The sequence below is a fragment of the Typopeltis vanoorti genome, chromosome 15 (genome assembly GCF_054136105.1).
Source record: "Typopeltis vanoorti isolate ZY-2024b chromosome 15, IOZ_Tvanoo_1.0, whole genome shotgun sequence".
Taxonomy (NCBI): domain Eukaryota; kingdom Metazoa; phylum Arthropoda; class Arachnida; order Uropygi; family Thelyphonidae; genus Typopeltis; species Typopeltis vanoorti.
Genome location: NC_143563.1, coordinates 19,535,284 through 19,562,510, shown reverse-complemented (window position 1 = coordinate 19,562,510; position 27,227 = coordinate 19,535,284). Strand labels below are relative to the sequence as shown.

The 27,227-nt window shown below is 34.3% G+C and overlaps 1 protein-coding gene across 1 annotated transcript in view; it reads right to left on the bottom strand.

The window, feature by feature from the left end:
- Positions 1-27,227, bottom strand: part of LOC150098439 (nucleoporin NUP188-like) — a 280,537-nt gene that overhangs the window by 76,187 nt on the left and 177,123 nt on the right. The window contains exons 19-21 of the mRNA XM_090405212.1: positions 13,276-13,382; positions 9,663-9,794; positions 5,821-5,889 (exon numbers count right to left, since the gene is read on the bottom strand). Of these exons, the coding sequence (XP_090261338.1) occupies positions 5,821-5,889; positions 9,663-9,794; positions 13,276-13,382 (308 nt within the window). The remainder of the gene's footprint in view (positions 1-5,820; positions 5,890-9,662; positions 9,795-13,275; positions 13,383-27,227) is intronic.

Sequence of the window (27,227 nt, the reverse complement as noted above, 5' to 3'; positions counted from 1 at the left end):
TGGGGCTAATGGGGGTCTTAAATTCATGTACACTAATACTAGGAGTATTAGGAACAAGAAGGAAGAGTTTTTAGCCATGGTTGGCACTTCCAGACCACAGGTTATAGGTATTAGTGAAACATGGCTGACTGTAGATGATATAACTAGTGGGATTGAATGTGATGGGTATAGTGTGTTCAGGAATGACAGAGAGCATAAAACGGGGGGGAGGAGTATTGTTGATGATAGCTGATGAACTCCAGCCAAGGAGAATAGAAGTTGAATTGCAGGATAGAGAAAAGAGCACATTTGAGGCCATTTGGTGTGAGATTGTGGCTGGCAGAACCAGATATGCAGTTGGGTGCTGCTATAGACCAGGTGATGGAAAAGATGGTGGTGACAGTATGCACAAGCAAATAGAAGAAATGGGTGGAAGGAGGGTGATTATTATGGGAGATTTCAACTATGGTCGCATTGATTGGAAGGAGGAGAGGACACACGGGAGGAAGGAATTATAACACAGTGACGGCTGAACTGGATAAGGGTAATGGGTTTATGGTGATTCTACTGGACCTTGCCAAGGCCTTTGACAGGATTCCACATGGAATTCTAATCAGTAAATTGCAGCATATGGGAATGGACATAGGGTTGGTGAGATGGACAGGAGGGTGGTTGATGGAGAGATATCAGAGAGTGGTTTACTCGGGAGTAGAGTCCACAAGACGGCCTGTGACTAGTGGTGTGCCACAAGGATCTGTTCTTGGACCACTGCTGTTTAATTTGTTCATAAATGATATAGGAAATGATCTGAGAGGAACAGTTCATTTGTTTGCGGATGATGCGAAGTTGGGTAGGGCAATAGTGAATGCAGATGATGTCAAAATTTTGCAGGATGATTTGGATAGATTGGAGGTCTGGGCTAAGGAGAATGGATGTCAGTTTAATGTGGCAAAATGTAAGGTTATGCATTTTGGGGTGAAAAGATTGGTGGCAGTTTACTGCATTGGTGGAACCGTGCTCCAGGAAATTGATGAGGCACGAGATTTAGGAGTGTTGGTAGATAAGGAATTGAAATTTAGGGGATACATTGCAAAAGTGACCAAAACAGCTCATCAAATCACTTGGTTGCTGAAGAATACGTTGACAAGCAGAGACAAGCAGGTTATTGTTCCTCTGTATCGAGCCTTGATAAGACCCCATCTAGACTACTGTGCTCAGATTTGGTCACCTAGGTTTCTTCTTGATGGGGAGGAGGTGGAGAGGATCCAGAGGCGAGTGACCAAGATGATAGCAGGTCTGTGGAATGAACCGTATGAGAACAGGTTGAGGATTTGTGGGTTGCAAAAATTGGTTGATAGGCGGAGGAGGGGAGATATGATTGAGACATTCAAATTACTGAAGGGTTTCTATAAAATTAATTCAGAAGATATTTTTGAGAACAGGGCTGGTTGTGGGAGGACTAGGGGACATCCATGGAAACTGGGCAAAAGTGTGGTTAGTAAAGGTGTTAGAGCTGGGTTCTTTACTTTTAGAGTAGTGAATGAGTGGAATGCGCTCCCTGAGTCTGTGGTGGATGCTGTGACAGTGAATGAGTTTAAGGCGAGGTATGATAGATACTGTATGAATGTCAAATAGTTGTGATGAATATGATTTGGTGCCTCCCTCGATGAGTCTAATGACTCCCTGGAGTTGCCCGTGATAATAGTAATAATAGTAATATTATAACTGCCTCAACCAATACTTCTCATATAAGATCAAGTTCAATCTCACTCATAACCTGGTAGTAAATAAATGGAACTGATCCTGAATGAAGGAATCTTGCAAAGAAATTCTTTATTCAGGATTTAACATAATAAATATTACTAATTAAGGAGATACCTGCACATCAGCATATAATTGTGAAGATTTCCTTGTGTTATGTGATATTATATGTTCTAAAGTGCTATATACGGAAGTTTATTCCTGTATAACTGAATTCAGAAGCAGAGAATTTTGTGTTAGAATAGTGAGAATTGTGTAAAGGAATTGTTAAATTATTTGTAAATCCCATTAAGCTCTAGTACATTACGAAATTTCCAAACAGATAAGTAGTAATCCAAAATAATCGTATGTAATCTGCATGAGTCGAGCATAGCACCGGAGGCTGTACCTACATGGAAAATGACGTCAGAACAGCTACCTGGAATAGTGACCTAACAGATTGGGGAGAGTGTGGGATCACCCAAGGGACATGAACAGTGAGTTTTGTGTGGTAAAGGAGATCGAACAGAGGACTCACAAAAGGGTGAATAAAAGACGATGCACACGATATCAAAGAACTATCTTAATTCTAAATTTCATTAGTCAAGAATAGCCATTCTCAATTAAAATACTGCCTATCAACAATTCTTCTTTTTTCCACGGGGTCTTAATCAAAGGGCTTTTTCTTCTTCGGTTCCTGGATTCCAGTTTTAAGAGGTTTGTCGGGTGATTCGTGAGAGAGTGGTGGGTCGACTACAGTGATGTCGGACGAGGCCTATTCCTGAGAATGCTTGAGGATTTCCAAGCGAAGCTGATCGTGTTACGACGGCCTATGCAGAATCGAGCCTTTGAATAAAGTCCCATCGAAGAGAACAGAGGAAATTTCCTGTTGAGCGATAGAAAGCACGCCACAGTCCAAAAGTGATTCAAAGAAAAGCATAGTGCATCGCCAGGCATAGAGGCAGTCGATAACTTTACAGTAAGGTAATCCAGATCTACATGAGATAGCGGCATGAAATCAGAAAGGATCCAGTAATGTAAAGAATTTCATTCTATGTTAAAAATCACTTAGAAGAATGAGAATTTTGTGTATACTGTAAATTAAGGACACTAATAGAGAACGTTTAAGTGAGAATTTGATTGAATTAGTTAAAACCCCATGGAAAAAAGAAGAATTGTTGATAGGCAGTATTCTGATTAAGAATGGCTAGGATTGACTAATGAAATTTAGAATTAAGATAGTTATTGATAGAGTATTAATGTAAGTGTTCAATGCGTGTACTATGAATAACTTGTGAAAGGAATTATATCCTAGTAGTGTTATGCTTACACTTAATCTTATCTTTTCATAATTGAAGGATTTAGCTTAACTCAATTTCATTGTTGTGATTTAGTATGAACCTTAACTTAGAGTGAGTTTTATTCTATTGAGTTTGAATTTTCTAAACTGTAAATGTTTTGTATTTTTCCAATAAACATGTTTTGTATTTTTCCAATAAACATGTTTTGTATTTTTCCAATAAACATGTTTTGTACCTTATACCTGAGTTTATGCCTGATTACGAATTCAAACCACCACTTATGAAATAGAACCTTTTGGCGGGAAGGAATTAGATATTATTGCTTAAGTGAGATTCAGGTCACGACTGCTAACTGAATCTGCACAGCGCTGCCGTAAGATTAATTATTGTGTGTATCCCTTTTGAATTTAGAATTGTTTCCCTGAACAAGAGTCTCTTCTGTTATAGGATATTGGCTGGCGCAGCAAAAAAATAAATTTTGCCAATATCCGAAAAGGAAATAGTACTGAATTAATATTTTAAAGGCACAACAGTAGGTTAGAAAGCAGGCTATTTAGAGGTAGAACAAGGTATAATATAGAGAAAGCAATGACATAACAGAATGTACTGTAATAAAAAACCTTATGGATAGGCACAGTGTTACTGTTTCCAGAGCAGCATTAAATTGGACATGATGGAAAGGAGTATGAGTGCCCACTCAGATGGCTACTCTCACCATGAGCAGGACCTACTACTATTTTGTTATGAAAAACAGTGAAGGTCACTGAGTTTTAAATATGTTTCTTGCAGAGAGAAACATATTTAAAACTATTATGCAACAGAAATACAAACAGAAATGTTTGTATTTCTAGAAATACAAATCCAATGCCAAATATTGATGACATTTTGGCAAAACCCACAACAGTTCCACTGTAAAAAATTTTTCTATTGTCTTGTTTTGTAGACTTGTCTGAATTCTGAGGACTTACCTTTATCAGACTTATATTTCTCTATTGAATTAGGAGTATAGATGGCCAGTGTCCATCTCTTCTTCTTGAAAAATGCTTAATACATCTGATGTATCAGAATCATTTGGTGAGTAGTTTACTTTTGGTGGATACAGAAGTATTCATTTTTTCTGTGAGGGTGTTTGGTGGTTTATCTTTTACTGATATCCTTGCCATAATAATAAATTTAGTTTAATCCTTTATCCAGAGCAAACTTTGTTTGCTCTAGATTTAGAGAAACCAAGTGGGGAAAAAAAAAGAGAAAAAAAAGAAAGAAAAAACTTCCAACATCCTTGCCATAATTTTCTTAATCAGTGGGTTCTCATCAAATGGAATAATTTTTGGAGGTGCCTCAGGTTTAAGACCCTTGGTTGCATGACCAATGTCCTTCACAGAGAAGCACTCACAAGCATAAAGTTCAGGTATGGTATATATAAATTCAGTATATATAAATCAACCTGAAATATGGAAAGGCAGTTGAAGTACATGATATTTAATCAGAAATGCTCAAATGTGGAAGTATAAATTTTTCCAGTGGTCTCATTATATTCATCAATAGATATCAGAATTGAAGGAAATATAGGAAGATGGTGTAATGTAAAATCAGGTGTGAGATAAAGGGACACTATCTCTGTTATTATTCATCATCCATATGGATCACATTATGAAGAAAAGTGGCAGTAGGCATGATCTCAAAACTGAAGATGTTAATCTCAGCTCTTTATTTTATGAAGATGTTCTAAGTAAGTGGAGTACAAGGCCTGGTGATTTCCTAATGTGAATAACAGATGTAACAGATTTGGTATAAAAATAATAAATAAGAGGCTAAAGATTATGAAAATGGCAAGTACACTTAAAACATTAGCTGCGGGAAACTTATAGCATAAGTTAAACATTTCAACTATTCTGGAATTTTTTGTGAAGATAGCAAATCGAACATGGAAGTAGACAACAGAATAAGAGTTAAGAGAATAATTCACATATGGAATAAGAGAGAAATTAATTGAACTACAAACTAGTTATATACAAAAGAGTATCCAAACCAATTTTAGCTTAGAGATCTGAAAGTTCGATTAATAATAAAACATATGAGAGTTCTGAGAAAACATTAGGAAACTGAACATATGGCATCAATCAGAATCATATCAAAAATGAAAATATTAGTAGGGAAATGTGCACTGTTAGCATTCAAAAATATGGGAGTAGATTAGTACTAATTTCAGGTGGTATGATCACCTTAAGTAGAGTGAAAAAAGAAAGATTAGTAAAAAACAGATGTTTCATGCCAGAAAGGCATGAAAAAGATTACAGGAAAACCAAAATTAAGGTGAATTGATGCAGTTAGAAGTATGTCAGAAGTGATTATGGTACGATGATAGTACTATGATAAACAATATCTGATAATATTAGAGTCCTGACAGCAGATAACAGAGTAATTTAGGGGAAATGTCAACAGGAAGATAGCAATAATCTAAGTTTATCAAGTAGTATTATCACAGTATCCTGTGAATATCAGGAATTTGATATTGATAAGAAACATTATAAATATCTCCCAAAAATATCATACGAAATGTTTTGAAATTTCCAAAAAATTTACTGACATTGTAAATTTTCATTATGTTTGTCAGTAACTCTAACAATTATTTTTCTGCTACTATTGAGTCAAACTAGATTTAACTGTCAATCAATAAAATAACTTATGAGAGCATAATTAAAAGCAAGTACTTTCACAAATCATTTCTCATAGAGTTATTGACTCGGTTTAAATTAAATTTAATTATGATGAACAACTGCTGCTTTAATTAGCCTTTTACCTTTGGCATGGAAGCTAATGTCACAAAAAGAGTAAGAACTGCCAGGGCAAGATTTAAACCTTTTAGCACCTACATAAAAAAGAAAAAAATTAAAAGTTAGTTAGATATGAATGACAAGTTTTTTGCTTTTTATAAATTAATATTTAACTGCTAAATAAAAATATAAAATACTCTTTAATTACATCCTCAACTTTTTTTTTTAATTCAAAGAAAACAGATATTTTTCAATTTCATTGCACTAATGAAAACCCTCAAAGTTATTCAATTTCATCAGTTACTGGAGAAAAATAAAAAGTCAATTTATTTGCCAATATTTTGTTTTTCACAAATGACTCACAGAGCACTTGCACATTAGTGACATAGCATTCTAAGTGAAGGCAACAAATAAAATTTGGTTGAGTACAGTTATTGTGATAAAACAAAACACAAGCTACGTCTGTATTTTTAGGAATATATAATTCTTAGCATGTTAATAAACTTCTGATTTATTTCTAGATATTTTTATGGAAAAATGGTTTTGCTAGTAACAAAGTGCTTATCAGTGTCGTCCAAATGTATATATTAGACATGCTCTAGTTTGATGGAACCTGATGAAGTAAGAAATGGTACCAAAATTTATCAACACAATCAAATTATTCAAATGTTAGTACACAAACATTTAAAATTCCATTACACACACACACACAGTATATATGTCTATATGTATATAGAAATATGTTGCCAACAAAAGTAAAAATCTACAATGATTATTACTACAATTGTTGTAATAATCAACACTGCAATTTTTGTGATCTAGGCTTAGTAAAGAAGAACCATCTCACAGTAGTGTTAGTATGAGGGTGGTCTGAAAAGTTCTCGGCCTAACAATGAAAAAACGGAGTTATAATTTCAAAATAATTTTTATTTTTCAACATAATCTCTCTTAAGACTAATACATTTATTCTAGCAATGCTCCAGTGCCATTATCCCATCCCTATAGTGGTTCTCAGTAAGATCTGCAAAATACCCCTCTACAGCTGCAATCACGTCTTGATTCAAAGAAAAACGCTGACCAGGAGGAAGAGTTTAGTTTTGGAAAGAGACAGAAGTCAGAGGGAGCCAAATCTGGGGAATAGGGTGGATGTTCCAACAATTCATAGTGCACATCCCTTAATTTTCCCACTGCCAAAACACCTTTGTGGGCAGGTGCACTGTCCTGATGAAAGATGATTTTTTTTTCTTCTGCAAGCCGGGTCTTTTCTCACAAATTTTTTTGTCTAATCTGGTTAAAAGATCAGAATAATATTCCCCGGTTATTGTTTTACCCTTTTCAACTCTTTACCCTTTGCAAAGATAATTAATAAACAAAATGCCTTTGGCATCCCAAAACACCGATGCCATAACCTTTCCTGCTGATAGAACCGACTTTGTCTTCTTTGGCACTGAACAACTGGCTTCTGTTCCACTGTTTTGACTGCTGTTTGGATTCTGGTGTGTAATGGTGAATCCAAGTCTCATCCATAGTAATAAATCAATGCACAAAATCAGTTTTATTCTTGTTAAAATGCTCCAAGCATTGTTCAGAGATTTTCATGTGAGGGCGTTTTTGATCTGTTGTAAGCAAGCGTGGCACCCATCTTGCACAAAGCTTTTTCATATGCAATTCTTCATGCAAAATATATCCTACACATTATTTTGAAATGCCTATAGTTTCAGCAATTTCACACACTTTGACTCGCCGATCATCCAATACCATATCATGCACTTGATCAATGATTTCTGGTGCTATTACACTTTTTGGATGTCCTTCATGTAGATCATCTTCAAGGCTGGTATGGCCACATTTAAACTCAGCACCCATTTCTTAATTGTCGAAAATGAAGGAGAAGAGGGCCCATAAACTTTTATGAGCTTCGAATGAATTTCTTTTGGCATTAAACCTTCTTATACAAAGAATTTTATAACTGCATGATACTCAATTTTATCCATTTCAAGGGATACAGACAACACTTTTGCTTCAGACAGCTGTATAAAACAAACCTACTTGATACAATGACTTGCAATTTCACATGGATGCTTATGACAGATGTACTAACTTAGAAAAAAAAAAAACATCTTGCCGATAGTGTTGCCATCTATGGTCGAGGCTGAGAACTTTTCAGACTACCCTCATATTATTTTATGAATGAGACAGTCATATGTTTATTATGCTTCAACCAGATATAATTATTTGAAGAAAATTCAACATTCACAGGTTGAATGCCTTCAAATCTGTTATAAAAATCTTTATGGAAAGGATCCAAATAATGGCTATTTGAGTTCTTTTCATTTATGCCAAACAGGAATTAACCAATATAAAAAAGAAAGTCTTCCCTTTTCACTCTCCTTATTATGACTATCTTATGAAACATGAATGCAGATTCAGAAAGTATCCTGACTATAATAAGGGGAGATAATTATGTTATTATTATTATTACAAATAGACCTTCAGGGAGTCATCAAGGGAGGTCCATATAAAACACACCAGCTATCACTACCTGCATTCACCACCTCCATAGGTAATTCATTTCAATCATGTACCACTTTATGACAGAAAAATCTAGCTCTCATGCCTTTCTTGACTGCATTCATTTTCTCTTTACAGTGAAGACCGTTTTTAATATAAGAGCTAGTGTAGTCAGTGAGATTCGTAGATGACAAGAGAGATGTTTTGCAAGACAGTAAGTGGGAGAGCCAATACAGTCCACTATTATGCATAGTAGATCACTATCCTTATAGATTCTAAAAATTCATCATGTCTGTCTTCCTCATCTCGACAGTCTTTCTAAAATCCACAAGGATTGCAACCCACTATGCCCAATAGTGGAATGTACTGACTCTCCCATTTAGTACCTTGCAAAATATATTTCTTGTCATCTCTGGAATCTCACTGGCCACATTGGCTCTAATATTAAAAACAGCCTTGACTTTAAAGAGAAAATAAAAGATCTACTGTATAATAATGAGATTATGTTTAATTAGATGTAGTCTCCCTATTTCATAACATACCACTATAAAAGACTCTTCAATTTTTACAATCTGACTTCCTGGAAGATATTGTTAACCTATTTACCATCGATGCTGCAGAATATTTTACATGGTGTAATAAGCTGTTTAAACAGACTGAAAGAACAGCAATGAGCAGTCCTGTCTCGCCAGCCTTAGCTGATTATTTTATGGAGAATCTAGAAAAACAACTCTTTGACACTACATTTCCTCAACCTCATATATGGTTATGTTTCTATTTGCAGTCTGGTCTCACTCTGAGTCAGAATAGAGTTGACCAGAAAAGCATACAACATGACCACCTGGCGAAGACTGATGTAGCACATCACCGAGCAACTGAGTGACCATATGGAATTTGATGATGTTGAATGAATAGATGGATGGATACTTGATATGCCAACAGAAGGCATATAAGAATTAATTTGTAACATTATGCTCCATTGGTAACTACAATGTGACACAATTTGTTCAGTGCCCAGTGTGAATGTGTTAAATATTATACAAATTGTAGTTTCAATGATTTGACCTAGGATGAAATTTAATTCAGTTATATAACAGAAACAAATATAAAAAGAAATGTATATGTTTCTAACATTTATAATTTTTCATACAGTGGCATAGTGAGTACTATCATATTTTTCATGTAGTACTATCATATCCTATACACCTCTTGAGGGTATATATCAGGAATTTGATGAAGTGGCATAGTGAGCAGAATTACTTAGGTGTTTTAATGGCAGTGAAAGGCAATGTTCAAAGAATCATTTACTATAAAATTTAGGTAATTAGATAATTTAATCATTAAAAGAAATAGTTACCTCCATGGTAAAAGCCAAAATACTGATAAGAGTAGGAAGGATTGCATGATATTGAATAAGAGGAATCCATTCATTTGAAGAATCCAAATAAGCTAGAAGATCTTTCAAGAAATAAATGGCTATGATGGGTAACTAAAAAGTAATAAACATAAAATTATTAACAAATATAGATGGATTTTGTTTGAAATAATTAATATATATATTAAAATATCAATACAAAAATTTAAAACATTTAAACTTCAGAGCATTCAATTAATAAATCAATTTATAGCTTTCTTAAGGTTTTCTTCTTTATGATGTTGGAGATTCGCTCTTCCTCTCTCTCTCTCTCTCTTGTTGGGGAGGGGGGGGGGGTAAGAGAAGCTTTTAATATCACATTTATTTTAAATGTGCAATTTTAATAAAATCTCTATATAAGAACAAACTTCTTAGTGTTGTCCCCTTGCCTTAAAAGTAAAAATTTTATTTTTACTTAAAGAATAAAATATAAAATTTAAAGAAAATAAAAAAAAAATGTTTCCATGAACTGACTCATGCTGCCTAATAAATTCCCACTATTTCCATAAAATGTATTTCCCATCTCCCATTTTTTAAGGTATTATTTCAAAACAACCATGGTGACCATCTTAATTAGATAATAAACAGCAAAAAACTTACACATTTTTTTTCGACTATCATAAGTGAAAGAATTTGTATGTTCTAAAAATTTCTGCACATAAACCTTAGCATTATACAACACAGAGAGTTGCATAACACTAAGATACTAATGCTGGGTCCAAATACCAAATGTGAACTAAGGATAACAGAGACTATACTCAGAACACAATATTTTATCTATTTTTATTTTAATCTTTACTTAAATGTAAGTAAACAAAGTTTGTGTGAAGTATTTTCTCACGTCTACTCATATGTAGGTGGCACATTAATTCCTTTTGTACCCCATAATACAAAGCATGCTTCCTTTCAGACGTGTATACTGCTATATATTACGGGAAAGATAACTTCCAAGCCTGGTCTCATCAGTGGAAATCAGACTCAGGAAGATGCTAAAGACTGACCCAATACAGCAGTCATATTCTCCATAAACAAGTAGAAAAATGGTGTCTCATCATATTAAAATACTCTAGATCAGGAAACATTGTAGGAAGTTCTTTCATTTGGTTATAAAGTATATTATGCTTGACAAGAAATTATATTCTTGTTTTAATCCTTACCCAAGTGTAACTTGTATACAAAGGCTTTTGATTTCACATCAATTGTCTTAGTATTATTTATTCCGTAATACTGTATTATTCCATAATACAGCACCCACTTCCTTATATAAATAAATTGATCTCCAAATCAAAAGAAATAAAAACATAGTTGACTTGCAAAGCAAACCAAACATTATATGTGGAATATTTAGTATCTTCGTTAATAAGCTATGTGAATAAAGAGAACAGCTGAAAAAAAAGTTGCCTTCCTTTTTCAGATGAATCTCATTTCCAGCTTTGCTGTGAATGGTAGGTGGCAGGTTTAGACACAAACTTGGAGAGAGGAATTGCTCTGATATCACATTCGCAGAAACTGTCAGGAGATGGCAGTCTCGTATATAGGAGAATGTGTTCCTGGAAATCTTTCTCTGAGTCCTGATACTTTTAGACCACCTGATAGTACAGGTGTATTCCAGAAGGAGAATGTGCTATCCCATGTTGCCAGTTTTTGTTGGAGAGTGGTTCTCCAAACATAACTGTGACTTCGAGTGTTACCATACCAGATTTAATTACATCTCTAGAATTAAGTGGATGGAGAGATCCAGAATTTGAATTTCACATCCCATCAAGTGATTATTTCAATTTAAACTGAAACGTCTTCAAAAACATCATAGTTGTTTCCATAATTTTTAATAATGAATCAGTTACACCAATTGTAAAAATCAGGAGATGGCAGTCTCGTATATAGGAGAATGTGTTCCTGGAAATCTTTCTCTGAGTCCTGATACTTTTAGACCACCTGATAGTACAGGTGTATTCCAGAAGGAGAATGTGCTATCCCATGTTGCCAGTTTTTGTTGGAGAGTGGTTCTCCAAACATAACTGTGACTTCGAGTGTTACCATACCAGATTTAATTACATCTCTAGAATTAAGTGGATGGAGAGATCCAGAATTTGAATTTCACATCCCATCAAGTGATTATTTCAATTTAAACTGAAACGTCTTCAAAAACATCATAGTTGTTTCCATAATTTTTAATAATGAATCAGTTACACCAATTGTAAAAACAGGCTGCAAGTAGTCATGAAACTTAAGGTTACCAACTTGTAACTCTCTTCCTCGTCTAAATTTATTTATCCTGACTTGACTCATTTTGAAGAAAAATTTACTACTGTACTTGACCAAATACTATGCAGTATCAAATTTTTGCGCTATACCATCATCATCATCATCATCAAATTCCTGCCATGTACTCTCAAAGGGTGTACAGGATATGATAGTACTACATGAAAAATTTATATCAGTAATAACTTCCTATCTACAATTTTCCTCCAAATCAGTCTGTTACTTGTCAAGACTCCAACATTATCAGATCTTATATTTCTATTGTCTAAGGCACTTTGTACGGTATCAATTCACCTATATCTTGGTCTTCCTCTGGGTCATTTTCCTGCCAACCTGGCAGAAAACACTTGTTTTGCTAATCTTTCCTTGCCCATTCTGTTTAAGTGACCATACCACCTGCGATTAGCTCTGCTAACGCATTCCTGGATGCTGACAATGTCAAGTTCTTTCCTAATTGCCTCGTTTTTAATATGATATTGCCATTGATGGCTCTAAGGATTTCCCAAAGATTTGATTTATCGGGATCATCTTGATAACTTGCCAGCACTACAAGACAGCATATACCAGATAAATATTAATCTACATCAGCCAAATTAAAATTTACAGAATCTAAATGTGGATCACTAGAAAGATTAGATCAAATTTTTTTTTTCTTTAATACTGGATTGTAAAAAAAAAATGTATGACAATTAAAGCCTGAGATAGAAAAAGATCCCAGTCTTTTATCTTGTCATAAGCCAATGTTGAGAGTACTAGTTTTAATGTGTTATTCATTCTTTCACAAAGACCATTGAAACTGTGAAGGAATTATATGAAGGAAAGGATGGTGTAAATGATGATAGGATTTAATAAATAATATTTAAAAAACAACTTTCTGCACACTCCTCACTGAAGGTGAGGCTCAAAGAGAGTCATTCACCATGACATGAAGTGAAAGACCCGAAAGAAAGCATTCAATTCATTACACAGGGTAGCAATCAAGGGTGTTGGGAGAGTGGAGAGGGTTATCAAGAATGTGAGTTGGTAAATGTATGATGTGCATTAGGTCACTGACAGAAATACTGCATCTTCTTAAATATTATTTGAATGATATCTGAAATTAAGTTACAACTTCCAGCCTAATAAAAGTCAAATTTAACACAGAGCAGCTTAGTAAAATGTAACTTCATTATTTTTTGAGAGAATGTATTAGCAATAATTTTAAAAAATTGAAAAAATCTAAAAGTTATCAAACAAACTTCAGAATAAGCACTGTAACAAACTAACAGAATTTTATTTAATTAAAAAGTATTACTCTCAAAAATCCTCTATCTTCTTCTTCGTGTATATTTTTGGGGACACTAATTGCAGCTTGCTTCAGGATGATACATAATGGAGATACCCATTCTCTAACATTCAGATCTATATAAAATTAATTCAAGCATAGAGAAGATAAAATATATATACACCCTGAAAATAATAATCATAAAAATGGAAAAATCAGATACTAAAGTAAACACATATTAAGAGTTTTTCTTTTTTATGCATAAGTTGAAATGAAATAAATTATTTTTGAGAGTACAAATAATTAATACTGATAATATTAAAATAATTTATTGACATAATATTAAAAAGAATATTAGAAGTTTTTAATGAACAATACATTGCAAAGAACCACACTTTACAGATGAGCAAACATGCTAAATGAATATGAACAAGTAAGAATATGATCACAGACAATCATAAAAAAAGATGCCCTTCATAATTGCATTTTTGTATAGTATATATAGTGACATCATTCATTATCACCTAAAGACACGTTATGGTACATGTAATGTAGATTATAAATTATTCAATAATAGTAAAATAAAAAGAATATAAATTCCCCCTTTGAAGTCTTAAACAAGGTTATAGTATTGATAAAAACTACTTCCCTCTGGTATATCAATTTATCTACAGCAAATGTTATGGTCGTATTCAATAATCAGAGTAAAATTTTCAACAGGTAATATTTTCACTGCTTTCATGAGAAATATCATCTCTGAGACAAAAATTCTATTATTCAAAGAACTTTATCAGGTGGTGGTGCATTTGTAAAAATCTGCTGAGTATGTCAAAACTTATGTGTTCTATTAAGATTTGATCTGTTTTTATCTCATGGACTCTGGATCCGTAATTTTGTGTTATTAATTAATTTTTCACAACAAATGATCAAACAAACAATTCCACAAATTTTAATCTAGATGCTAAATATATGTTTCACTAAATATATGTTTAACTAAATATATGTTCCATCAAGCTAGTGTAATTATTAAATATCAGCTTGAATCACTATGCAAAATTTTACAAATAAAAATGAACAAATTGAAAAAATACAAAAACTGAATCACATAGACAATTTCTTCTGTGTACTTTAAATATTAAATTTTATTATTATTATTACATCACCACTATCATGTCACTATTTAATTCTCAAACTAAACAATGTACTACACTACTATTACTACTCCCATGCTAAGAAAACACATACACAAACTGCATGTGTTCTTGAGTCTGATTTGCCTGTAAGTGGGATGAAAAACCAGAGTTTCTGGGAGAAAAAACCCTGCTGCCTCCATATGAGATTAGCTAACACAATTTCAACTGAAAAAGCCCATATAAAGATTCCTCTTGTTGCATCCAGAATCACTCTCAAGTTTTTTTCCAATTGAAGGGAGAAATATAGTTTAACAATATTGCTCCCTTCAAATTGCAAACTATGGAGGCACTAAATCTTCATCATTAATCTCTGTCTAGTCAGAGCGGAGTTATGTAATACAAACAGAAAATTTTGATATATTTTGTTCTCTGTGTCATGCAAAAAATAAAAATAAAATAAAAAATGGAATGATAGCTTGATAAATTTTTGTGAGGACTCGGAACACCAACCGTGAAATCTATTCAGCGAGATAGAATCCAAATGTTTTGGATATAGATGAAGAGCAGACATACAAAATTACCTTCATAGATGCTTATGTATATTGTGAAACACAGTCTAAAAAGGAACAAATGTGAAAATTTCCTTCTGATTAGAAACGAGATTTTTTTATAATGCTATATTTTTATCATTAAAAATTTTTATCCTCTTCATTACTTACTGCACCTCACATGGCTAAGTAACTAGCAATCATAAACCTAATTTTTGATAATAAGATAATTAGAAAAAGAAAATAGATTCCTTTTGTTATGTGACAGATAGGATTTGAACTAATCTGAAGCAATCTGAATCCCAAAAATTTCAATACTCCATCCATCTGTTCACTGGGCATCCACAGATGCCATATGGCCACTTTGATGTGCCACACCAGACCTTGCCATGTAGTCCTGCTGTATGCTTTTCTGGAGGCTTCAACTCTCTGAGGATCAGTCATCAGTTCACACACACACTCCTTTTAATGTGTCAAAAATATTTTAACTTTCTTCTGTCAATATCCTTAAGGAGCCTTAAAGTTCTACTGATCTTTTTAAATACCCTTTCATTAGTATGCCTTTCAGTATATAACATCCTCAATAGCCTTCTGTAACACCACATCTCAAAAGCAGCTATCCTTTTCTTATCTGACTTCTTTAGGTTCCAAGTCTCACATCCATAAGTTGCTGTTGGCAAAAAACAACTGCATCCAAAATCCTCAACTTTGTTCCCAAGTCTCTGACTGTTGTTTTCACCATTCCTAATCTCCTGAGTTCTTCTGAACAGCAATCCTTCACATTAATAATGGATCCCAGGTACTCAAACTTGCTGACCTCCTCAATTCTTTCTCCATTAAGGTACTCTTGTTTCTCAAGAACTTCTCTACTTGTATTTCTGTTGAGAACCATGAAATTTGTCTTGCTAGGATTGAGTTGAAGTCCTCTGTTATTACTGATCTTGTTAACTTTATCAATATTTTGTCCTAGTTCTTCCTTGTCATTACAGAGGAGTATGGTATCATCAGCATTGAGATTACTGATCAATCTACCACCTATCCTAATTCCTGTCTTGAGCTCATCCAATGCTTCATGCATGATATCCTCAGCATATATACTAAACAAGTGAGGAGAAAGTAAACATCTTTGCCTAACTCCCTTTCCAACCTGAAACCAATCAGTTAATCCAACACCTGTCCTTACCATGGTTTCTTGCTCCCTGTACAAGTTGGCTATCACCCTGACAGTGTGTTGAGGAAAACCCGTTCTTTTCATTACTTCCCACAGTTTCACATGCTGAAACCTAAAAGCTTTAGAGTAGTCTAAGAAACCCATTACCAGAGTGAGTCTAAATTCTTTATATTTTTCTATGATCTGTCTAAAGCATACGATCTGATCTCTGGTGCTCTTACATTTCCTAATCCCTCAATACTAACACACACACATATATATATATATATGTCACAAAATGACAGTTGTTGCCCTATATGATGTACTATTTGTAGTTCTCTACTGTAGTTATTATATAATGTTATTATTACCCAATTGGGTGGTAACATTATATAACTACAGTAGAGAGCTACAAATAGTAATCATATAGGGCAACAACTGTGATAGATATTCCTGTATAACAGGAATATCTGTAGTTGTTATTTTATTAATTTGATTCAGGGATGAGGCTTCTTTTTTAATTTTTTAATCCCCCCCCCCAATTTTTCAGACAGATTTGGTTAATTTGGATTTATGGCCGAAGCAACTCAAGCTATGAGATCGGTTTATTATGTCTGTCAATTGCATGCATTTTTTTATGGCTAGTTTGCCTGTATTGCAAGATAAAAAAGCCTGAGTTCCTGGCAGGAAAAGCCTGCAACCTCTGTATAAGATATGCTAATTCATCTTCACATGAAAAGCCCTGATAAAGGTTCTTTGCATCTTAAAAGGGATACAAACCCAGGTCTTTCTAACCAATTTCTAGCAGAACATTTAGAAAATTAACATGGTAACATAACTAGTGCTATGGAAACAAGACAAAAACAGTGATATTCTTTTAAATAACAACTACAAGTTGTTATATTGAAGCAATAATTACTGGGGAAAGGAAGAAGTAACCATAGTATTCAAAACTAAACATGAAGATAACAGCAGGTAATTTCAAGCAGAGAGTGATGTGAGCAAAGATCAAAAATGAGGACCTAAACAATGAGACTTATTTTGGCCCATCTTCCTGCATAAGGTGCTAGAAAAGAAAAAGTGGGGAAATTTTCCGAGTCATTACAGAAGGCAGTCGATATAAAGGAAAGGGAAAAGTTGGTCCATGTTGGAAATCTAAATAGCAGAGTAAGAAATAATTACCAGATATACAGAAATGCATTACAAGCAGTGGTGAGCTATAAGGGGCTCACGCGAGACCTTTGTTAAATTTTCTGAAATTTGTGAGCCACTTGTATACCACCATGGAATATATACATGCTATTATAATTGCTACTTTAAATTCATATGGATTTTCTAATAACTATATAAAAAATCATTTCATTGCATTTTGTTCTGATGGAGCTATGTTATCAGTGTAATGTTAGGAAACAAATCAGGTGTTGCAATCAAACTTCTACAAAAATTTCCCAACATTTGCCATTGAGCTCATTGTTTACACTTAGAATTACACGATTTGATAAAAAACATTAAAGAAATAAATTAGTCGCAAGCCTTGAAGAAAACCCTGATTGATTCAGACAGAGAGACATGTGGTGAGGTAGTCTGCAAGGATAGAAAAATCAGAACTCCATGGTGGACACAGGAAGTTAAAGAGGCACTGAAGAAAAAGAAGAAAGCATATCAAACGCTCCTGGCAAATAAGTCAGCTTATTTGTAAAACTGTGTAAAACTAGCTAAACAAAAGTCATGGGAGGACTTTGACAAGAATATAGAAAATAAATATCAACAAGTTGGTAAGATATTTTGGAGATTGTTGAAGAAGCTTAGAAATGGAGGAAAGAGTACTGTAAAAGGAGTTAGAGATGATAAAGGTGACATGAAAACAGGAAAAAAAGATATCCTTGAAGTATGGAGTAATTACTTCAAAAAATTGCTAACTATGAATAGTTAGCTAACAGTGATAGCACAGCGGTAAAAAACGCTGACCACGCATGCAGTCAGGAATACATATCCATACTTGAAGTAGAAAAAGCCATCAAAGGCTTGAAATGTGGAAAGGCAGCAGGAGTAGATGACATTCGACCAGAAATGCTAAAGTATGGTGGTATAAAAGTCTTACAGTGGCTGCATTGCATAGTTCAGAAAGCCTGGACAGAGGAATGAATTCCCAATGATCGGAGGAGCTCTAATAGTACCCATATATAAAAATGGAAATAAAACTGAATGTGAGAATTACAGAGGTATTTCCCTACTGAGTGTTCCTGGCAAGATCTATGCAAGTATACTCGAGAAACGGTTGAGAAGAATTGTGGAAGAAAAGCTTGGTGAAGAACAAGCTGTATTCAGGCCAAATAGAGACTGTCAGGATCAGATCTTCACTTTACGACAAATAGTTGAGAAAGCATGGGAATATAACAAAGCTCTGTATTTAAGTTTTGTTGATCTGGAAAAGGCATATGACAAGGCGGCAAGAGAGAAGCTATTCAATAGGCTACAGTTATATGGTGTTAATGGGGCATTATATCAAGCAATACTTAGTCTTTACTTGAGTTGTAAGTCAGCAGTTAGAATTGAAGGAATTACAGGAAGATGGTTTAATGTTAAATCTGGTGTGAGACAAGGATGTACATTATCCCCTCTGTTATTCATTATCTATATGGATCACATTATGAAGGAAAGTGGTATTAAACATGATATCAGAATTGGAGATGTTAATGTCAGCTCTTTGCTTTATGCGGACGATGTTATACTTCTAAATAAATCCGCTACAAGTTTGCAAGATTCCCTGACTAAATTAAATAACTGTTGTAATAGATATGGTATGAAGGTGAGCATTAAAAAGACAAAGACAATGAAAATAGGTAGAATTGTTGAAAATGTCAACTGTGTTGTGAATGGAAAACCTGTGGAACAAGTAAAACATTTCAGTTACTTGGGCGTGATTTTCAGTGAAGATGGTAAATTAAATATGGAAATAGACAACAGAATCAACAAAGCTAGTATGGTAGGAAGTCAATTGAATAAATTCATATGGAATAAGAAAGAAATTAGTTGGAATACTAAATTAGCTGTATACAAGACAATGTTCAAACCAATTTTAACTTATGGATCTGAGAGCTGGGTCAGAAGTAAAACACTTGACCAAAGACTAGAGACCACCGCAGATATGAGAGTCCCGAGAAAGATTAGAGGAGTGAACAGATGGCATCAATGGCAATATCATGTTGGAAACGAGGATATTAGGAAAGAACTTGACATTGTTGGCATCCAGGAATGCGTTAGCAGAGCTAATCCCAGGTGGTATGGTCACTTAAACAGAATGGGCGAGGAAAGATTAGCAAAACAAGTGTTCTCTGCCAGGTTGGTAGGAAAACAACCCAGAGGAAGACCAAGATATAGGTGGATTGATATGGTACAAAGTGCCTTAGATGATAGAAATATAGGATCTGATAATGTTAGTCTTGATTTGGAGGAAAATTGTAGATAGGAAGTTAGTAATGATGTAAATTTTTTATGTAGTATCATATCCTGTATACCCCTTGAGGGTACATGTCAGGAATTTGATGATGATGATCATTTTGAAATATTTATGGATAAATTATATACTTTTTATCATCAATCACCAAAAAATCAACGAGAATTAAATACGATTGCAAAAGCCCTTGCTATCGAAATTTTAAAGATTGGCCGTGTGTTTGGACCACGATGGGCAGCTTGCAGTTTACGAATGGCTCTTGCTTTGTGGAGAAATTACCCAGCTTTATGCAAGCATTTTGCATCGAAGTATAAATATAAGAGCTTTTTAAACCGACTTTTCAATTTGGAATTTTTTAAAAGATCAATCATTAATGATTGATATCCTACAGTAATTATGATATCTGTTAGAAGCTCTACAAAGTTGCAATATAAGTATTATAAGGGCTAAGTCAGGCTTTTTTTTTTCCACGATGCGAGCCCTTTGTTAAAATTTCCATAGCTCACCACTGATTGCAAGTTATGAAAATCTAGAGAAAAGAGCAAAGCTGTTAATAATGGCAAGTACCTGCTGGATTTCTGTTAAGGATAGACACCTATTCATTACTAACAACCATGTTCCCACCTAAATATGTGAATAAATTCACATGGAGAAAAAGACAAAAAAAATAAAAAAGTCTCATGAACTATGTGATTGCTGATAGTCATATCTCCATGCTGATTCAGGACACAAAATATATTTTGTGTACTGAATTGTGATAAGAAGTAAGCACCAATTAGTCTATTAGGATAGAAATGAATACAATACTGGAAAGAAAAATATGCAAGAAAGTTATAAAAAGAATCAAAGTTGAGTAGTTATCAGGCATGAAGTGTAGACTCAAATATACAACTGAATGATAAATGCATGTAAACACAAGAAAGATATTTAATTAACCAGATATTTCGGTCTGGAAATAGCAGACCATCCTCAGTGGTATTACAACAACAGTTATAAAAAATACAAGCTAGAATATGAACAATAGATCATTTAAAATAGAACAAGCCACATGATGTTAGATTACTAAGTATGAAACGGAATATTTTGAAGTAGAGACATGATTAAAAAATAAAAAATTTAAATAAAAAAATTTTTAAAAATTAATGAGTAATCTTGATTAGACTTTCCCAGATTTTTGACATAGATATAAAGTCATTATGATTCAGGTTGGGACGATGGAGCAAGACCTTCGCGCTTTCCTTGAACAAACGTTCAAACCTATAACGGGATCTATGTAAGAGGCGAGTCCTGGACCAAAGGATGTTGTGGTCAGTTTCAATCCCGTGCTGAGCCGATCCAGACTTTTCAGGTTTGTTGTGACGAATGGAGGACTGATGTTCTTGGATTCTTTTTTCAAGAGAACGTCCAGTCTGTCCAAAATAGGATAGATCACAGTTGCACGGAATTTGATAAACTCCAGGAAGAGATTAAGTTGAGCATTTATCTTTAGGAGAAGGAAAATGAGAAGACAATTTGTTAATAGGTGAATAAGTAGCTGTTAAATCATATTACTTTAAAATTCTTGTGATAGGTTCTGAAATACCGGAGATATAAGGAATTGGCACTCGACGTATTGAAACTTTGTTGTTTTGTGGAGGATTATAAGAATTGAGAAGATGTTGAGTACTTTTTTCAGAAAAGCCATTGAGTTTCATGTGTTGTTGGATAGTAAACAGTTCTTTCTGTAGATAATCAAAGGTAGAACAATTAGTTTTTGCTCTTCTGATGAGGCATTTTATAATTCCTGTTTTTTGACATAGATGATGGGCTGATTCTTTAAGAATATAACGACCTGTGAAAGTTGGTTTCCTGTATACTGTAGATGTAAGAATATTTTATGTAAGAATATCAGAACCTATCGTAAGAATTTTAAAGAAATGATTTAACAGCTACTTATTCATCTATTAACAAATTGTCTTCTCATTTTCCTTCTCCTAAAGACAAACACTCAACTTAATCTCTTCCTGGAGTTTATCAAATTCCGTGCAACTGTGATCTATCCTATTTTGGACAGACTGGACGTTCTCTTGAAAAAAGAATCCAAGAACATCAATCCTCCATTCGTCACAACAAACCTGAAAAGTCTGGATTGGCTCAGCATGGGATTGAAACTGACCACAACATCCTTTGGTCCAGGACTCGCCTCTTATATAGATCCCGTTATAGGTTTGAATGTTTGTTCAAGGGAAGCGTGGAGGCCTTGCTCCATCGTCCCAACCTGAATCATAATGACTGCATATCTATATCAAAAATCTGGGAAAGTCTAATCAAGATTACTCAATTTTTTTTTTTTATTATTATTTTTTTTTTATTTTATTATTTTTTTATTTTTTAATCATGTCTCTACTTCAAAATATTCCGTTTCATACTTAGTAATATAACATCACGCAGCTTGTTCTATTTTAAACGATCTATTGTTAATATTCTAGCTTGTATTTTTTATAACTGTTATTGTAATACCACTGAGGATGATCTGCTATTTCCAGACCGAAATAGCTGGTTAATTAAATATCTTTCTTGTGTCTACGTGCATTTATCATTCAGTCTTATGTCACAAGTATCCTTAAAACAGCAAATATACAACTATTGTTGAATTAAAAAACTGGAAACTCAGACAGACTGTGAATAAAAACCATTGACTGATTCAGCCAGATAGGCATGTGAAATTGTCTGCAAGGAGAGAAAAAATCAGTGCTCCATGATGGACTCAGGAAGTTCAAGAGGCAGTCACGAAAAAGAAGAAAGAGTCAAAAGTTCTTACCAAGTAAGTCAGCATGCTATGAGAGAATTATCATTATTATTATTACACAGGCATCTCCATGGAATCAGACACATTGCTAGGAGACTCACACACACACATTTACTATTATTATTCACACAACTATCATACCCATCGTTAAGCTCAATCACTATTACAGCATTACCAACCACCTCTGGTAATCCATTCTAGTTATTCACCATTTTCCTAACAAACAATCTACTCCTCACACCTTTACTTAATTTCACAATCCACATACCTTCAATCTATCCTTTCTAGAGCACACTCCATACACCTGTCACCATCTTGGTCACTTGTCTCTGGATCCTCTTCACCACCTCATCTCCAAGAACACTAGATGACCTAATCTATGCATAGTAGCCAAGATGCCACCATATCACAGCTTTAATAAAGAGGGATAATAACCTCCCTATCTCTAATTGTCAATATATTCATTTGTTTATTTGTTTGGGGGTATGAGGGTACAAGGACAGCTATGGTCATGCTGCACCAGTACACTATGTAAGAAATAAGTGATATATACAGGGCTGAAACTCTGTATCGTCAACATTCTCATCTAGTCAGGATGGGTTGAATGTTCCATGGACTCTTTTCCTCTATTGAGTTCTGTTCTCTGCCAGCCTTGGCATCTGCTGGAATAAGGTCAAGCTTGAGAGGATCTTCAAGGTTTCACACAGTCTCCTTGGTCTTTCACTGCCTCGGTTGATCCAAGCTCTTCCATGAAGAGACATAAGATAGTCTTTCTCGGCACATCATAGCTATGCTCTCAAACCACTGTAGCTGTCTTTTGTGTAACCTATTTAGGATGTTATCAGTGTAACCCAAACCTTCCTTACTTTACCATTTATCTATTTCACAGTCCACTTTGTGCCATTGATTCTCTTTTTCTTGTTTGCCAGTGATCCTGAAAAATACCGCTGAAAGGATCACCGAGTTGAAGAGTTAAATCTTTGGCTAATTTTTTTCCTTTTTTTTTTTTTTTGTTTCTCTATATTTTATTTGATTTGTTCATTGCTAGTTAATTGATAGTTTTCATATAACTTAGATCTTCACTGATCCAAAATAATTGCAACTGGTCACTTGTTCTATTCTTTTATTATTTATTGTAACATTGATATATTTTTTTACTCTGCCTAATTACTATAATTTCTGTCTTATCAAGACTTATCTCCAAGATGTATTTGTTGCTGGTTGGATTTAGATTATAAATCATTGATTTTAGGTTCTCTATATTATCAACTATAAGAATTATTTCAGGTGGGTGATGTTTCTTCCATTGACAGTTACAGGCAATTCTCCAAGGATTCTCTGGGATGGAATCTTACTTGTTTCAATATTCCTGAATTTTACTATTGTCTGCCTTTATAGTACTTTCTGATTGTGCTGATTAGGCAGTGTTTTTATCACACAGTTTCTATTTACTGAATTAAAGACTTGCTTGTAGTCTACAATAAATACAAAAAGCCTTTTTTTTATTTTTTTTGCTTTTCTCGACTCAAATCTGCTTCTTCTTCTTTGGTACATCAATCTGAAGATTGGTAATTACAGCAGCACATCACAACATCCTGTTTTGTGACCTTTTTATCTCTTCATAACTCTTAGCACCAGTTAGCATCATTATGTTATTTATATATGAAATTCTTGGTCTGCCTCGTGGCCTCTTTCCTTCTACAGTCTCCTCCATTATTTCTATAATCAGTTCCCCATGTCTCAAATGGTGTCCAATTAGGCTTTTTCTTCTCTTATTGATGTGTTTTATTAATGACCTCTCTTCGTGAACTATATTTAGAATTTAGTTATTACTTTTCCTTTCTGTCCAACTAATTTTCATCATCTTTCTCCAGCTCCAAAGCTCTAATGCCTCCAACTTTTTGATGTCTTGTTTGTTAGAGAACCAGGCTTCACAACCATATAATGTAATGCTCCATATGTATGTTTTCACTAGCCTTTTTTTGAGCTGGATGTTAAGTCCTTTACTGGTAAAAAATGTTTCTTCTGTTGTAGAATGCTTTTTTGGCTAGGATTATTTGTGCTTTAATATCTGATTGGTTTCTTCCATCTTCTGTGATAAGACTTCCAAGATATTTAAAAGAGGATACCTGTAGTATTAGGTTATTATTTACTTCCAGGTTTATTTTCATTGGATTTGCTTTATTTGTAATTAATAATTCTGTTTTCTTATAATTAATTTTCAGGTTGTACTGTGTGAAATTTTCTTCCATCTTTGTCAGGGTGGCTTTCAGTTTGTTTTCGTTATCAACTATAACTGCTATATCATCCGCAAACTGTAGCCAGTTAATATCGATTCCATTTATCTCAATTCCTGTTTCTATTAGTTCTTTCAATTTATGTATTGCATCTTCAATGTACAGATTAAACAATATGGGTGAAAGAGAGCACCCTTGTCTTACACCTCTACATATTTTTGCTATTGCGGTTTTGTTTTATTGCTGGCTGCTTCTATTAGGGCTTGTAAAGATTAAATATGAGCCTTCTATCTCTCCAATCTACCTTTATTGTTTTTAGGAGGTGAAGCATTTGGTTCCAGTCAATACTATCATGATAGTATTCTCTGTTTCCTGAATCCAAACTGGTCATTATCAACATATCCTTCAACATTCTTTGTTAGTCTTTTTTGCATAATTTTGAGTAGTATTTTCAAAGCATGTGATATTAAGCTTATTGTTTGATGATTTTCACACTTGTTTGCATTATTTATTTAGGAATGGGTATGAAAGAGCATTGTGTAAAATCTTTGGGTATGATCCCAGTTTCATAAATATCCTTTATGATCTTGAAAAGGTATGACTTATGTTTCCTGAGTATTTTATTAATTCTGAAGGGATGTTATCAATGCCTGGTGCCTTGTTGGTTGATAATTCATTCAGTGCCCATTCAAATTCATCTTTTAATATAGTTGGACCAATTTCTTCCACATCAAGTCTTGTTTCATCTCCTATAGCCTTGGCGTCTAGAACTTTTCCACTATATAGATCTTCTAAGTACTCCCTCCATCTTTCCTAAATTTCTTCCTTATCTATAAGTATGTTCCCTGTTTATTTTTGATAATTGTACTTCTTGTCTTGTTTTGCTGGCTTATTCCTTTTATAATGTTATAAGCTTTATCGATTCTCCTAGTGTTTATTAGATCTTCTATTTCTTTACACTTCTCTGTATACTACTGTTCTTTTGTTTCTTTACACTTTCTATTTATCATATTTTTTATATGTTTATATTTGTCTTTGCTTTCTTCCTTTAGGGAGGTTTGTATTTCCTTCTTTCATCTATTAGATCTAGAATGTCCTGGATGATCCATGGCTTTTTTATTTGGTCCCAGTCAATACTATCACTGATAGTATGTTCCTTGATAGTTTGCTTGTTCAAAGTTTATTTTTCACTTGGTTAGAGTATAATAAATTTAGTTTAATCCTTTATCCAAGTGTGAGCAAACAAAGTTTGCACCTGAAAGTATCTTCAGGACTAGGGAAAGGTGGTACAACACCAAGGCACTCCTTGCAAAGGTGGAGCAAGCTACCAACACTCCTATCTCAGTATCTCCCATAATGCAAAACACATCTCCTTGCGGATATGTGTAATGTTATGCATTAAGGGAAGGGCCACAACCCAGGCTAGTTTCGACCTTTATTGAGGTCTCTTCGGTGGGAGCCAGGCCCAAGTGGAGATACCAGGCAGAAGCATTAGCAGGTCATCTCCCTATAGGAGTTGCCAAATGGTGTGCCACCCTTTTTTAATAAATTACTCTGGATTTAGAGAAAGATGTTGAAAGTTTATTTTTCACTTGGTTAGAGTATAATAAATTTAGTTTAATCCTTTATCCAAGTGTGAGCAAACAAAGTTTGCACCTGAAAGTATCTTCAGGACTGGGGTAAGGTGGTACAACACCAGTAAACTCGTTGCAAAGGTGGAGCAAGCTACCAACACTCCTGTCTCGGTATCTCCTATAATGCAAAACACATCTCCTTGCGGATATGTCTAATGTTATGCATTAAGGGAAGGGCCACAACCCAGACTAGTTTCGACCTTTATTGAGGTCTCTTCAGTGGGAGCCAGGCCCAAGTGGAGATACCAGGCAGAAGCATTAGCAGGTCATCTCTACCTACAGGAGTTGCCAAATGGTGTGCCACCCTTTTTTAATTTTGTTTTTAATGTGTTTTGCATTATGGGAGATACTGAGATAGGAGTGTTGGTAGCTTGCGCCACCTTTGCAAGGAGTGCCTTGGTGTTGTACCACCTTACCCCAGTCCTGGAGATACTTTCAGGTGCAAACTTTGGTTGCTCACACTTGGATAAAGGATTAAACTAAATTTATTATAGTTTGCTTGTTCCTTGGCATTGGCAGCCTTGATGATTGCATCCTTCAAATGAGTCCATTTTTCCTCTATGTTTTTCTTTTTCCTCTTTCCAGTTGTAATGCTTTCATTAGTTTGCTGTTTATAGTTTTTATGGTTTTCCTCTGTTTTCAGATTATTATGTTCCATTTGGTCCTTTTCCTTGGTTGTGACAGCTTTTTAAATTTCAGATTACATTTCAATAAAACCAAATTATGGTCACTGTCAACATCAGCTCCCAGGTAACTTTTGCATGATTTTACTTGATTTTTAAATCTATTTTTTGTCATAATATAATCTGTTACCTTCTTATATCCCCTGGCATTTTCCAAGTATACCTTCTTCTTTTTGGTACCCCATTATTAGTGATGATTACCAGGTATTAGTGATGATCAGATTGAATTGGTGGCAGAACTCCAAAAGTCTATCTCCTCTTTCATTTCGGCATCCAAGTCCGTACTTTTCCACCTCTCTACCATCTTTGCCTTCACCAGTGACTGCATTCCAATCACCCATGACAATAAGAT